General features: G+C 40.0%; 2 protein-coding genes across 2 annotated transcripts in view; both read left to right on the forward strand.

Moving 5' to 3' along the window:
• The window catches only part of LOC124140485, a 14,989-nt gene extending 10,803 nt beyond the window's left edge, over nucleotides 1–4,186 (forward strand). The window contains exons 4-5 of the mRNA XM_048393158.1: nucleotides 981–3,874; nucleotides 4,156–4,186. Of these exons, the coding sequence (XP_048249115.1) occupies nucleotides 981–1,990 (1,010 nt within the window). The 3' untranslated portion in view covers nucleotides 1,991–3,874; nucleotides 4,156–4,186. The remainder of the gene's footprint in view (nucleotides 1–980; nucleotides 3,875–4,155) is intronic.
• LOC125378187 (serine/threonine-protein phosphatase 6 regulatory ankyrin repeat subunit A-like) lies at nucleotides 3,741–11,315 on the forward strand. The gene is made up of 6 exons (XM_048393159.1): nucleotides 3,741–3,874; nucleotides 4,156–4,194; nucleotides 4,480–4,493; nucleotides 6,137–6,172; nucleotides 6,623–6,661; nucleotides 6,853–11,315. Exons 1-6 carry the CDS (start codon nucleotides 3,741–3,743, stop codon nucleotides 10,344–10,346), a joined length of 3,756 nt encoding a protein of 1,251 aa, XP_048249116.1. The 3' UTR covers nucleotides 10,347–11,315.
• Nucleotides 11,316–16,262: the final 4,947 nt, after the last annotated feature.

The following is a 16,262-nucleotide window of genomic DNA, read 5'->3' on the forward strand; positions in this document are numbered from 1 at the left end:
TTGACTAGACGCATGTATTCAGTAATACAAAGAGCTTCAAGTTGGGATAGAAAGCAAAGTCTAGTTGACCCCCTGTGTGTATTTGAACTTATATTCTGGAGAGATAATGTTTACACTTTTAATAGCAGAAGATTTTATGAAACTTTTGCTCCTGTTTTGACCGTTTTCTCAGATGCTAGTTCCAAGGGCTGTGCTGCTTATATACAGAATTCTGACCGGATATTTCAGTGTTTATGGGACGAGGATCAAGTGGGCAAGAGTTCAACTTGGCGGGAGTTGAAAGCTGTTGAATTATCTTTGAACGTTTTCAGAGAGGTTCTGTCTAATCAGACTGTTAAGTGGTTCTCAGATAGCAAGGCTTGCTGTCAAATTGTTTCTTTTGGTAGTTTCAATTCATCCTTACAGGAGCTTGCTATGTCCGTGTTCACCGTGGTTAGGATGTATAACATCAGGATAAAGTTTAGCTGGATTCCACGTTCAGAGAACGACAGAGCAGATGCGTTAAGTAAATTTAAAGATGCTGATGACTGGATTGTTACTGATGCTGTCTTCAAGTTGCTAAACCAGAAGTGGGGTCCACATACTGTTGATAGATTTGCTAGTCATTATAATGCTAAGTTGTGTAGATTCAATTCCAGATCTTGGTGCCCTGGCACAGAAGCAGTAGATGCTTTTACACAGTCATGGCAATATGATAACAACTGGGTTGTCCCCCCCCCTGTGCATTTGGTAACAAAGGCTATTAGATATGCTCTTCAAAGTGAAGCTAGCATAACTTTAGTAGTGCCTAGGTGGCAATCAGCTGTGTTCTGGACTTCACTTTTTGATGACGGAAAGTTCAAACATTATATCGCTGATAGTTTGCAATTAAATGGAAGTATTGCATTTTCAGGCGGCAGCAAGAAATCCTTGTTTGACAAATTCGATGGCTACGCATTAGCAGTTAGAATTATTCCATGAGATCAATGTTGTTGTTTCAGACATGTTCTCCTCCGGTATCTGGAAGCTGAAGAACAATTTAGTTCATACAGACCTTATTGATCTAGCAGGACATATGCCAGATTTAGTTCTCAAGTCTAAGGCCCCAGCGACAGTCTATAAGTATGAAAGATCTTATAATAGTTGGAAAAAATGGAGTTCAAAATTTAAGGAGATTACATGTTTGCCTGCTCATCCATTTCATGTTGCTTTGTATCTTACATCACTTGTTCAGGGAGGTAAGAAAGCTCCATCTGTCATGGAAGCTATTTACGGTATTAGTTGGGCGCACAAGCTTGCATGTCTGCCAGATCCTTGTAAACATGATTTGATTGTGAACATCAGAGAAGCGGCATTAAGAACGTGTAGTACTCCAGTCAAGAAAAAAGAACCTGTTACTTGTGACACGTTAAAGAAATTGGTTAGTATATCTGGGAAAACTCCCTCTCTACTTGATTTAAGGTTTTTAACAATGTCACTTTTATCTTTTGCTGGGTTTTTCAGATTTTCTGAAGTAGTGAATATCAGACGGTCAAACATTAAATTCAAGGATGGCTTCATGAGTATTTTTGTTGAGAACAGTAAAACTGACGTTTATAGGGATGGGCGTCATGTTTTGATCGCTGCTACAGGCTCAGATCTATGTCCAGTAAATATGCTAAACAGGTACCTGATTGCTGGAAATGTTGCTGAAACTTCCAATGAATATATTTTTCGTCAACTTTCCTTCTGTAAATCTGTACAAAAGTATGTACTTAAAGGTCAGAAACCTTTATCATATACCAGAGCGAGGGAAATCTTTATTGAGAAATTCAAACTAATTGGTGAAGATGTAAAAAAAGTGGGTCTTCACAGTTTTCGGTCAGGAGGGGCGACTGCTGCAGCTAACGCCGGAGTAACAGACAGACTGTTCAAGAGACACGGACGCTGGGCGTCAGATAAGGCCAAAGACGGTTATATCAAAGACAATGTTTCTGAACTGTTGAGTGTGTCATCAATGTTGGGATTGTAAATAAGTCGAAATAAATCTGCTGCATGGACCCGTTCTTTTAATTCGAGCAGCGGTAGGCATTACCCATGAGTGGAGTATGTTGTCATAGTAAATGTTTTATGTTCGGTTGAACATAGTGAATTAGAACATAAATGTATTTACTATGGGGTAAATACGGTAACGAATGTGATTGGAAGAAGGCTGTGCACGTGAAAGCGGTGGCGTCACGTGCTTAAGGTGCAGAGGAGAGGGCAAGAAACACCACTCGAGGCCTTCGCGTCACACAGGCGAGCTGTTGTCTTCTTTGTTTGTTAAAAATATACACATAAAGGTAATCAGATTTTTAGTGTAATGCTTGTCTGTGTTGGACGGCCTGTTATTGCAGTGTTGCCGAATGGCAGGTAAAACCGTATGGGAAAAATTGCCGCAGGGCATTGAGTGCTGTTTAGCACGGAGAAGGGTGTTGCTTTCTTTCAGTGAGTGATCCCACAGAGAGGTGATTCAGGAGTCCGGACATGGATTTGTATACACAAGAAGACCCACCGTCCAGATAAGTTATCTTTATATTTTCAAAAAGTTAATTTCGCAGTAATTTATAAAGTGTTCAAGCGCGATATTACAAGGATATTGCAGTATTTCGTAACGGTTTTATGTGCCAAAAATATTAAAATGTACGTTTTTGTTACAGAAAGAATACCTTAGAGAATATGGAGTGTCGGTGTTTGGAATGGAATATAACACGACAGTCGCGTGTCTACATGTATGATTTTGTAAATAAACCCGCTCGCCTGTTAACAGCGGTAGGCATTACCCATGAGTGGAGTATGTTGTCATAGTAAATGTTTTATGTTCGGTTGAACATAGTGAATTAGAACATAACTATCAATCCATTTTCAGCATCAGCCGGGTCTGGATTTCTTTCCAACGCAAACTTAACTGGGTGCAACTTTTATTTCAAGCGAATGATCTTGTCGTAGCCGCCATTTTCCGCCGTTTGTAAAACCAAGGGATGTCACTCCAAATGGAATGCTTGGGACGAATGATGTTAGGGCATCCTAGAATTTGCTCACGTGCGGCACTGGCTTCATCAGCTGATGAACGTCAACAAATACAATTTTAATCCTTAATTTATTGCTGGTGCATTCGTAAAACACTCCAAGGATGTGCTTGAACATATTGCAATCCTAAAAAAGTGTCAAACTTGTGAGAGCTACATATCATCTGGGTTTTCTTCCCACATTAAGCTGACATTCCGTGATATAACTGGAATACTGTTCAAAGCAGCGTTTAGCCAAACTCAATCTCCATCTGACACTGCCATGGTGATAGTAAATTGATCAAGTATCTTTGCAGTTATGTGTTTGAATGTTGGGGTTAACAAATAGTGTTAGCTACAGACTGATGTATTTTAAGATTCTTGTGAACTATCCATTTCATGTTTATTGTATTATGACATAGTAATGTTTTATTTCAACCTGCTCATCAAATAGCTCATGGCTTCGATTATGTTTTAAACTCTTTCTATTTAGATAATCACTCACGAGTATAATGCGTTATGTTTCATGAATGAATGCATTTGACACTTAATTCTATAAAATGGACTACAATCAACAAAATATGCATAGACACCGAAAAATATATTCTGTGAGGAGAATAAATTGTTTGACTTTTTTCCAGAGACAATGTCTGGAAGTAAACAGACAAACATATTCCAAGACTTAATTGGGTTTGCTTTTGCTTGTGTTAATCATTAGACGTGTCAGCACATACAATGTCATGGCAAGAGGCATCTCCATCAGAGGCGTCTGCCGCAGAGAAACCTACGGATCTGGTTACGATTATTGTCCCTATCATCATCATCCTCATCATCTGCCCAGTCACAGTCGCAGTGGTGGCATTCATACTGTAAGTCTTCAGCTGAACGAATAACGCATCTATCAATATAGGAACAAATAACGTTATGTATATTCACGAGAAACACTTTAACCTTAGTTTCACGCTCGAGATTTCATTCCAATCTGTTGGTATTATACGACATATTTTTTTCATTAATGAATGGAATATTCCGTGTTCCTAGCTTTATCTTTTAATAATACAACAACTACGAGGAATTATATTCATTATTAAGTTACTTGTCATAGTTCAAATTGAATTTCAATCTCTCTAATAATTGTGATTTCTTGCAGAAGAAAACGGAAAAAGAGAAGAAAAAACGGCCCTGGCAGGTAATATCAAGACCAATGATTATGCAAAGATATCACGTCACGATGGCTAATATGTCTCATAAAATAATACCACTAAAGAGCATGCATTTCTTTACTTTCATATCTCCATAATTTTTAGTTTGTAATATAACATACAACTTATATCGTTCATGGTATGCACCATTGGAATATGAAGCTTGGATAAGCGACCAGTATTCCCTGAAATTATGTTTTACTTCACTGATTGTATGTTTAACACAAGAGTCATCCATCCATTGTAGTTGTGAACTTTGTTGTTGTTTACAGGTTCCCGGAAGCCAGTAAGTATATTAAATTAACTTGACTATTGCTTAACTGTACACCGGGTGTATATTTTCGCATATAATAGTTGCGTCCCTCCCGACAGTAATTGGTTAATGGCATCAGCGTCAGCGCAAATTAAAATCGTAACCTTTTTATTTTGTTGATGTCATAAGACACTCAGTTGATCTGATCCTTTAACAGTGGGTATATATACTGGGACGAGATGCACCTTGTGTATTAGGGTTAGTTGGTAGCATCAAGCCAAACTTGCATACCATAGACTGATGCTATCAAAACATATGCTGAGCTATATGCAAACACGTTTTAGCAGATGTAGTTGTATTACACACCGGTATCATTTGATCTTTTCCAAAGTTATGAACTGTATTCGTTGGCATTACTTTCCTACGCATTACTTTATTTCACGTGGATAAATATAATGATAGTGCTACTTTTACGTGTGCACTGATACACTGTTTCTGTTTGGTGAATACAAGGAACACACTACTTTTATTGGTACTCTGATTCTTGTCGTGTCACATTGGTCAAGGGGCGGTCGGGTAGCCTAGTGGTTAAAGCATTCGCTCGTCACGCCGAAGACCCGGGTTCGATTTCCGACATGGGTGCAATGTGTGAAACCCATTTCTGGTGTCCCCCGCCGTGATATTGCTGGAATATTGCTAAAAGCGGTGTAAAACCATACTCACTCACTCACTCACATTGGTCAATGTAAGTGATAGTGGCACTTGTACGTGTTTACTGTAAATTAAAGTGATAGCTCTGGTTTATTTATGGCCACTGATGCCTTTCGAGGTGAGAAAAATTGGGATTGAAGGTCGCATTTTAGATTGTTGCACTTATATAGCGACGTACATTCACGTGCGCTCTTACGTTGGTTGGTTGGTTGGTTAATGCCGCGCTGAGCAATATTCCATCTTTATGACGGCGGTCTGTAAATAATCGAGTCTGGACCAGACAATCCAGTGATTAATATCATTAGCATCGATCTACGCAATAGGGGTCGATGACATGGATCAACGTAGTCAGCGAGCCTGACCACCCGATCCCGTTAGTCGCCTTTTACGACAAGCATAGTCACCTTTTACAGCAAGCATGGGTTGCTGAAGATCTATTCTACCCCGGAATCTTTCAACCAGTCTGCAAGTCAGGATTCAGTAGGCTGTTATAGTGCTGGCCCACTAAGATACAACAGTGCAATTTTAACATGAATATCACATTCAGGTGGAGTATACTGCTCCGAGACGACCGTCCTTGTTTTGTGCCCTTAGTGTCTAGTGCCAGGCAGAGTAACGCAAGTACCAACTTTTAACACAGTTTGGTTATGACTAGGACAGGGATCGTACCACCAACCTTCTGTTGGACCACCGCCACTTTTACCATGTAAGAATGAAACACCAAAATGAACGATTCAACATCAAATTGAACTTAATGACTACAGTGGCTTTGGGGATACCTCTGGTGTATAAGCTTGTGTAATGTCAATGCATTTTATAAAACCTGGGTATATAGTTGTTGTAATAATGTGTTCATATTTTTTACCGGATAACATCAGGTATTCAAATTCAGGTATAGTGTGTATAGCCATTTGTTCAGTAAAGGAATATTTATTTATCTGATCTGGACATATTCTATGCTTTAGTTCCCCTAATGGAAAGGAGTGCAACAGACTTTGGCAGTGAGTATAAACCCCCATCTGTAGGTATCATACGTGTCACCTTGATATTAATCACTTGCTTGATACAGGGAGCATAATCTACATATAATTATATAAAGAAGGTTATACATAGAACATGTCTTGATGTCTGCCAGATTGCTGAATGCCATTACCCCGTAGACTCTGTGTCACTATTTCATACACAAACAATTATTGAACCAAGTAGACCACAACTGTACCATAGAGAGACATAATACTATCGACAGACATGGTTCACGGAGTTTAATCGGTCTCCTTGAAAGTGTCAAAATCAAGAATGACAACACTCTTGTTTTCTTCTCATACTTGGTATTACTATCTATATTTAATTATCCCCTGTTGGTTGGACATTCTGCATCAACACCTTCATGTGTTTATGGAAACTATACATTTATGGATATGCCAGCTTATGGTTCTTATTTCTGTGACCAGGATTGGGACACAGTCTGGATGAACAACGCCTTCAACCAGGTACACACATCCTGTTTTATCACTGTAGAAGAATTATAACAATTGTATTTAACAACGTACATATATTCAAATCAAATGTGAAACATACTGTAATGACAATATAAATAATATATATATTATAATCTCACTAATTTAAATATATATTCTTTACATTTCATTTTCTTTACACCATCATGTTTCTTCCTACACAGATCAAATTGACCGAGAGATAAACAATACACGAACATTGTTTGTGGAAACTGAAAACTTTAAGAAAGTGAGAGAAATGTTGGAGGCGTTCCATCATGTGACAATCAGTGGTGCTCCGGGTGAAGGTAAAACATCCATGGCCCTGATGCTGGGAGCTGAATACAGGAAGCAGGGGTATGAGGTGGTGCTGGTTGATGATCTCTCACAAGTAAACTTCTCTGACTGGCAAGGCCATGATGTATGTGTGATAGTTGATGACATATTTCAGAAGACTGGATCACAAATGGATGTGCCTCGTTTTAAACACCTTCTGTATGACCTCCATCTGTACCTAGCACAGTGCAAGGACAGGGCTGAGAGGCGATATGAGAGTATGCAGCAGGAGTCGGGAGAGGAAGAAAGAAGAGACAATCAGTCAGACATGTACCTCATATTCACCACAGAAACCTCCGCCCTAGAACATGCAATGTTAAAACTTGAAGGTCATCCAATTTGTTGTTTGAGTAACTCTACAGTAGCATCATTGTCTTACACGCCAGAGGAGAAGAAAGAAATATGGATGAAACATAAACACCATTACAAATGCAAAGCAAACGTCGATGAGATCGAACTTGGTGCATGTGATAAACAAACTGTTGGATTTCCTCTTGTATGCAAATTGTTCTCCGGTTATGCTGCCTTTCAAGAACAACATGAAACGTTTTGGGAACATCCTGTATTCTATCTTAAACGGGAACTTCATACGGTGATTAATCGAAGGGATAACCACTCAGCTGCCCTAATCCTAGTGCTCCTGTGTGACGGGCAGCTGAACCTCAGTCAGCTGGAGACTGAATCTGACCACCCAGACCTGGATGTCCACATCAAGGCAGCTCTGTACTTTGTGAAGACATCAACCAGACAAGATGTAGCTAAGGCTGTCAGAAGTTTATGTGGTTCGCTTTTGACAGAAGGAAACTTAATATCATTTTCCCATTCAATGATTTGTGATGTCTGTGTTTCTGAATTGTTTGGTATTGATGCAGAATTCATCTGTAAACGTTGCAATATTAAGTTCCTCTTCGAGCATGTACAGGATCAGCAAGCAGACATTGCTCCTGTTAAAACACACCAGCTCATCAATCCTTTCTCAGGGGCCTACAGTGAAACCATTGTAAACAGAATGGCTAATTCTATTGCCAGTGGTTCTTTAAGTGAATACATCATGCATCCAATATGTAGAAGAAAAGAAATAGCTGGAAGAATATCTCAAATGATTAAAGAACCCTCTTCTCTGACTCATGATGCCATGCACAACATCTTCCATTATGCATGCTTCACTGGGAACAAGAATATCCTGAAGCAACTTGTTCCTCACTGTGACATCAATAGACGTGGGTTGAATGGCTGGACGCCAGTTATGTACGCAGTTGTCTCTGGGCAGAAGGAAAGTTTGAAAATCCTGGTGGAACACAACGCTGATATAGAACTATGTGACAGCAACAACAACAGGTTATTACATTTGGCAGTTGAGTATGGAACAACTGCAAGTGTAGAATATCTACTTAAAGAATTGAAATTTGACATCCACACTCGAGGAATGCATGGCTGGACACCACTTGTGTGTGCAGTGTTTCCTGGGAAGAAGGATGTTTTGGATGTTCTTTTAAAACACAAAACTGACAAAAGATTAAGAGATACAAACATCAGGAATGCACTTCATCTAGCATGTGAGTGTGGACATAATTCCATTGTGGAACGACTTCTGCAATTGACGGACGTGAATTCCCCTGGTAAACTTGGTCAGACACCTATAATGTGTTCAGTATCATCTGGAAAGAAGAACACGTTCGACCTTCTTTTGTCAAGAAAGGCCGACATCAACCTGACTGATGATGACAACAACAGCATCCTTCATGTGGCTTGCCAGTCGGACGATACATCTATTTTAGAGTATCTACTTACACGACTTGACATCAATAGGCCGGGAAAACATAGCTGGACTCCGGTGATGAAGGCAGCTGTGGATGGAAGGAAGGATGTATTTGACCTGCTTGTGAAAGAGAAAGCGAATCTTGAACGGACTGATGACAGTGGTAACAATCTCCTCCATCTTGCATGTCACGGCGGAAATGTCTCCAATGTGAAATACCTACTCCCACAGTTTAACATCAACAGTCGTGGAGGCAATGGCTGGACGCCAGTGATGTATGCCGCTGTCAATGGAGACAGCGATTTGTTCCGCCTGCTTGTGTCAAGGGGGGCTGATCTCTCCCTGGAAGATGACTACAACAACAATGTATTTCATTTAGGATGTATCGGAGGAAACAGAACCATAGTGAAAAATCTACTGCCAAAAGCTGATAAGAACAGTCGGGGAAACCTTGGGAGAACAGGAATCATGAAGTCTGCTTGGGCAGGCAATGCTGATGTTTTCAAACTTCTTTTGTCAAAGAAAGTTGATCTCACAACAACTGATGATAACAATGATACCATACTTCACCTTGCCAGTCAGGGAGGAAACTGCTCCATTGTTGAATATTTGATAGAGAAACAGTTTGACATAAATTGTCGTGGAAAAAACGATTTGACAACAGTCATGTCTGCAGCCTGGTCTGGAAAGAAAGATGCATTTGAACTACTTTCTTCAAAACAAGATTCCATGTCCGTATACAATGTATATCGTGACACAATACTTCACTTGGCATGTGAAGGCGGAAATATATCCATTGTACAATCACTTCTGTTGAGAATAGATGTTAACATTCGGGGAAAGAATGGCCGGACTCCAGTCATGGCTGCAGCTGTGGCAGGGAAGAAGGATGTGTTTGACTTTCTGATTTCAAAGAAAGCTGATCTCACTCTGACTGATGACAACAAAAACAACATTCTTCATCTTGCATGCCGAGGTGGAAATGCGTTCATCATAGAGCATCTCATACCACTGTTTGACATGAACAGTCCTGGAGAAGAAGGATTGACAGCATTAATGATGGGAGCTCTCAGTGGGAAGAAGGAGGCCTATGATCTGATTGCAAGAAATGGGGGTAATCAATCATTAATTGCCTCTGAGAATGACAATGTTCTTCATGCAGCCTGTCAAGGTGGTAATCTAGCCATTGTCAAGGAGGTGATTGGGATCTCTGACATCAACACCAGCGGAAGGAATGGCGAGACTCCTCTGATGCGAGCAGTCTGTGGAGGCCACATTGCTGTGTACAGATACTTGATGTCCCGTGGTGCTGACCGTACTCTGGTGGACAAAGACGGACACACTCTACTTCATCTTGCATGTCATCACGGACAGCTTGCAATGTTGAAACATATCATAGCTGATTTTGATGTCAACTCAAAGGACACTATGGGCCTCACACCTGTCATGACGGCTGTACTGCACAGAAAAGCTGCAGTTGTCAAACACCTGACAAATAGAGGCACGGATTTGACTTTAGTTGACAACACGGGAGACGATGCCCTTACTCTCGCCCTGAAACTCGGAAACAGACAAATCATATAACAACTGGACAGAAAACAAGTCAAGCAAGTGGCACCGTGGAATGGGCTAATGAAGTCCTTGGTCAGGGGGGAAGTAGTTTTCCTGAAGACCTACACTCGAGGGAGTCCTGACCTGGTTCAGACAGACCAGGATGGAGACAGTTTACTACATCTGGCCTGTCGAGGAGGCAACAGACAGTGTGTAGAGTATCTACTCCCATCCTTTGACATCAATGTCCGAGGTCGCTATGGCTGGACGCCGGTGATGATGGCGGCTGTGAGTGGACATGATGACGTCTTTCAGCTACTGGTGTATCACTATGCAGATCTCACTCTGGTCTCTGACACTGGAGAAACTATTCTCAGCCTTGCCCAGCGGGGAGAGTGCAGTGTTGCAATCAAATATCTAAAACGAAATGCCTCACCATCCCATTCACTGAGAGAGGGAGAGTGGGGAGGATACAGTGAAGGAACCCCAGTTTAATCGGACGCACATTTCTCAGCAGGTGATCATTCAGCATGTAGGTATATTATATCGGTGCAACTGTCCACTCATTGTTATAACATTCCTCATTGCATTTTTTTTGGCTGTTAATGGGTTAACGACCAATTAATTCAACAGCAATCAATTCCCTACGTTTTAAGACTGTTCATTTAGAACTGTTGTGATTATGATATACAATGTTGTGTGAAATGAAACATGCACTATAATGTTGTAGTCTTTTGTTGCAATGGTCGAAAAGTGGTGGTGATAAATTGATCATAAGTACCTTGTATATAACCATATTGTATGTACAATTATATGTGTCTGTGAAATTTATTTTAAACAATGTGGTAATTATGTTTCTGTTGACATTCCGTGGAAGTCCATATCATTGTGTGTTGACAAAAAATAGTTGGAAGGATGTTAGCAACACCAGGTATTGATTTTGAACCCCTCATCTGTGATGTCTTCTGGTGCATACCCAAATTCACAAATCGCAAAAACATTCCCCAGACAGTTAATTTCATTTGGGTCAAATACTGACTTTCTGCGATTTCTTTACTTACACATATAAGCATTTGATAATAAAGATATTTATATATCCACATGACGTTTCTTTTGCATTTCAGTGTTTTCAAACCGAATTGCCGGGAAATCCAATCCATTGGGATTTGGACAGTTGGGAGGATACAGTGAGGGTACCCCAGTTTAATCGGATGCACATTTGTTCACATGAGATCATTACGCATGTAGGTTCACGCATGCATTTGATATTATAGCGGTGCAACTGTCCACCCATTGTCATAACTTTCCTCGTTGAATGTGTTTTGGCTGTTAATGGGTTAGGACTGTTCATATAGAACTGTTGTGATTATGATATACAATGTTGTGTGAAATGAAACATGCACTATAGTGTTGTAGTCTTGTGTTGCAATAGGTGAAAAGTGGTGGTGATACATGGGTCATAATTACTTTGTATATAACCATATTGTACGTAATATTATATGTGTCAGTGTAATTTATTCTTAAACATTGTTGTAATTATGTTACATTGTTTCTAATGAGATTCCATGGAAGTCAATAGCATTGTGTTTTGACAAAAATAGTTGTAAGGAATGTAATACCATCTAATGTTAGCAGTGATTTGAAAGTACTATTTAGATGCTTTTGGAGTCAAGTGTAATCTCGAACAGCTCAACTTATCCAGCACTGTCTAGAAATGCTGGGAGATATATAGACTATTCAGGGGGTGCAAGAGTATGCCTCTCTCATCTCACATTACATCATGTGTGAAGATCATTGTGTTTCCCCTGGATGCCCATCCTAGGCATATTTTGAGAGCTAGACAACTGTTGCTGCAAGGTGAATGTTATTATTTCTGAGTGTCTTGTTATTACCTCTGTTATTGTATCGTATACTGCCACTGCATTTTGTAATGCCATTGTAATAACTGTTGCATGATAGGGAACTTAGCTGATGAAATAATACAATTGGTTACCTTTTTTTGTTGTTTGTTGGTTTCATACTTAATTTTGTTATGTATACAATTATTGGTTAACTTATTGGTTCAATTTGGAAGTCGACACATAAGAATAAGAAAAAAACAGATAGTTAATATTTGACCGATTACTTTGATTGATATCTTTTTATTAAAGTTTAACATTATTATGCAGTGGTACATGTGTTAACATGCGCTACCTTTCTGCTTGAAAAGAAATATCTGGAGAGCTGTTTTAGAGGTCACATATAGTTTTAATTCAACTTCTTAAACATTAATGTTCGTTTTGACTAGTTCGATTACTTTTTGTCAATGGCATCATCATTTAAAACGAAACAATCTGACATCTGCCTGATGACTAACTAACACGAAGCACAATAAAAAAGAGTGATGTTTCGAGCCTAGCTAACATTTACATTTCCTTTTTGAACACTATGCACTCACAAACGCCGAAACAGCCACTCATTTACCTTGAGTTGATCATGTCAGCAACCACCGATTAACCTAGAGTGGATCATGTCATCAACATTTGATTTACCGGGGGTTTATCATGTCAACAACCATGGATTTACCTGGAGTTGATCATGTAAACAACCACCGATTTACCTGGAGTTAATCATGTCATTATCCACTGATTTACCTGGAGTGCATCATGTCATTATCCACTGATTTACCTTGAGGTGATCACGTCATCAACCACTGATTTACCTGGAGTTGATCATGCCATCAACTACTGATTTACCTTGAGTTGATCATGTCATCGACCAATGATTTACCTGGAGTTGATCATATCATCAACCATTGATTTACCGGGAGTTGATCATGTCAACAACCACCGATTTACCTGGAGTTAATCATGTCATTATCCACTGATTTACCTGCAGTGCATCATGTCATCAACCACTGATTTACCTGGAGTTGATCATGCCATCAACTACTGATTTACCTGGAGTTCATCATGCCATCAACTACTGATTTACCTTGAGTTGATCATGTCATCAACTACTGATTTACCTGGAGTGCATCATGCCATCAACTACTGATTTACCTGGAGTTGATCATGTCATCAACCACTGATTCACCTGGAGTTGATCATGCCATCAACTACTGATTTACCTGGAGTTGATCATGCCATCAACTACTGATTTACCTGGAGTTCATCATGCCATCATCATTTGATTTATCGGGAGTTGATCATGTCAATAACCACTGATTTACCTGGAGTTGATCATGTCATCAACCATTGATTTACCGGGAGTTGATCATGTCAACAACAACTGATTTACCTGGAGTTGATCATGTCAACAAACACTGATTTACCTGGAGTTAATCATGTCATTTTCCACTGATTTACCTGCAGTGCATCATGTCATCAACCACTGATTTACCTGGAGTTGACCATGTCATCGACCACTGATTTACCTTGAGGTGATCATGTCATCATCCACTGATTTACCTGGAGTTCATCATGCTATCAACTACTGATTTACCCTGAGTTGATCATGTCATCGACCAATGATTTACCTGGACTTGATCATGTCATCAACCATTGATATACCGGGAGTTGATCATGTCAACAACAACTGATTTACCTGGAGTTGATCATGTCAACAACCACTGATTTACCTGGATTGCATCATGTCATCAACCACTGATTTACCTGGAGTTGATCACGTCATCAACCACTGATTTACCTGGAGTTGATCATGCCATCAACTACTGATTTACCTGGAGTTCATCATGCCATCGACTACTGATTTACCTTGAGTTGATCATGTCATCAACTCCTCATTTACCTGGAGTGCATCATGTCATCAACTACTGATTTACCTGGAGTTGATCATGTCATCAACCACGGATTTACCTGGAGTTGATCATGCCATCAACTACTGATTTACCTGGAGTTGATCATGTCAACAACCACTGATTTACCTTGAGTTAATCATGTCATTATCCACTGATTTAGCTGGAGTGCACCATGTCATCAACCACTGATTTACCTGAAGTTGACCATGTCATTGACCACTGATTTACCTTGAGGTGATCATGTCATCATTCACTGATTAACCTGGAGTTGATCATGTCATCAACCACTGATTTACCTGGAGTTAATCATGCCATCAACTACTGATTTACCTGGAGTTCATCATGCCATCGACAACTGATTTACCCTGAGTTGATCATGTCATCGACCAATGATTTACCTAGAGTTGATCATGTCATCAACCATTGATATACCGGGAGTTGATCATGTCAACAACAACTGATTTACCTGGAGTTGATCATGTCAACAACCACTGATTTACCTGGAGTGCATCATGTCATCAACCACTGATTTACCTGGAGTTGATCACGTCATCAACCACTGATTTACCTGGAGTTGATCATGTCATCAACCACTGGTTTACCTGGAGTTGATCATGCCATCATCCACTGATTGACCTGGAGTGCATCATGCCATCAACTACTGATTTACCTGGAGTTCATCATGCCATCGACTACTGATTTACCTTGAGTTGATCATGTCATCAACTCCTGATTTAACTGGAGTGCATCATGTCATCAACCACGGATTTACCTGGAGTTGATCATGTCATCAACCACGTATTTACCTGGAGTTGATCATGCCATCAACTACTGATTTACCTGGAGTTGATCATGTCAACAACCACTGATTTACCTGGAGTTCATCATGTAAACAACCACCGATTTACCTGGAGTTGATCATGTCATCAACCATTGATTTACCGGGAGCTGATCACGTCAACAACAACTGATTTACCTGGAGTTGATCATGTCAACAACCACCGATTTACCTGGAGTTGATCATGCCATCAACTACTGATTTACCTGGAGTTGATCATGTCAACAACCACTGATTTACCTGGAGTTCATCATGTAAACAACCACCGATTTACCTGGAGTTGATCATGTCATCAACCATTGATTTACCGGGAGCTGATCACGTCAACAACAACTGATTTACCTGGAGTGCATTATGTCATCAACCACTGATTTACCTGGAGTGCATCATGTCATTATCCACTGATTTACCTGGAGTGCATCATGTCATCAACCACTGATTTACCTGGAGTGCATCATGTCATCAACATTTGATTTACCTGGAGTTGATCATGTCAACAACCATTGATTTACCTGGAGTTGATCATGTAAACAACCACCGACTTACCTGGAGTTAATCATGTCATTATCCACTGATTTACCTGGAGTGCATCATGTCATCAACCACTGATTTACCTGGAGTGCATCATGTCATCAACCACTGATTTACCTGGAGTGCATCATGTCATTATCCACTGATTTACCTTGAGGTGATCATGCCATCAACTACTGATTTACCTGGAGTTGATCATGCCATCAACTACTGATTTACCTTGAGTTGATCATGTCATCGACCAATGATTTACCTGGAGTTGATCATGTCAACAACCACCGATTTACCTGGAGTTAATCATGTCATTATCCACTGATTTACCTGCAGTGCATCATGTCATCAACCACTGATTTACCTGGAGTTGATCACGTCATCAACCACTGATTTACCTGGAGTTGATCATGCCATCAACTACTGATTTACCTGGAGTTCATCATGCCATCAACTACTGATTTACCTTGAGTTGATCATGTCATCAACCACTGATTTACCTGGAGTTAATCATGTCATTATCCACTGATTTAACTGCAGTGCATCATGTCACCAACCACTGATTTACCTGGAGTTGATCACGTCATCAACCACTGATTTACCTGGAGTTGATCATGCCATCAACTACTGATTTACCTGGAGTTCATCATGCCATCAACTACTGATTTACCTTGAGTTGATCATGTCATCAACTACTTATTTACCTGGAGTGCATCATGTCATCAACCACTGATTTACCTTGAGTTGATCATGTCATCAACCACTGATATACCTGGAGTGCATTATGTCA

This window comes from Haliotis rufescens, unplaced genomic scaffold (assembly GCF_023055435.1).
Source record: "Haliotis rufescens isolate VD_foot unplaced genomic scaffold, xgHalRufe1.0.p SCAF_115, whole genome shotgun sequence".
Lineage (NCBI taxonomy): Eukaryota > Metazoa > Mollusca > Gastropoda > Lepetellida > Haliotidae > Haliotis > Haliotis rufescens.

Bases quoted from the DNA above. Each gene is read 5' to 3' on its own strand.
- LOC125378187 (XM_048393159.1), top strand. From the start codon at position 3,741: ATGTCATGGCAAGAGGCATCTCCATCAGAGGCGTCTGCCGCAGAGAAA. The intron at 3,875-4,155 runs GTAAGTCTTCAG...GATTTCTTGCAG, and splicing joins GCAGTGGTGGCATTCATACT to AAGAAAACGGAAAAAGAGAA. The intron at 6,662-6,852 runs GTACACACATCC...CTTCCTACACAG, and splicing joins TGAACAACGCCTTCAACCAG to ATCAAATTGACCGAGAGATA.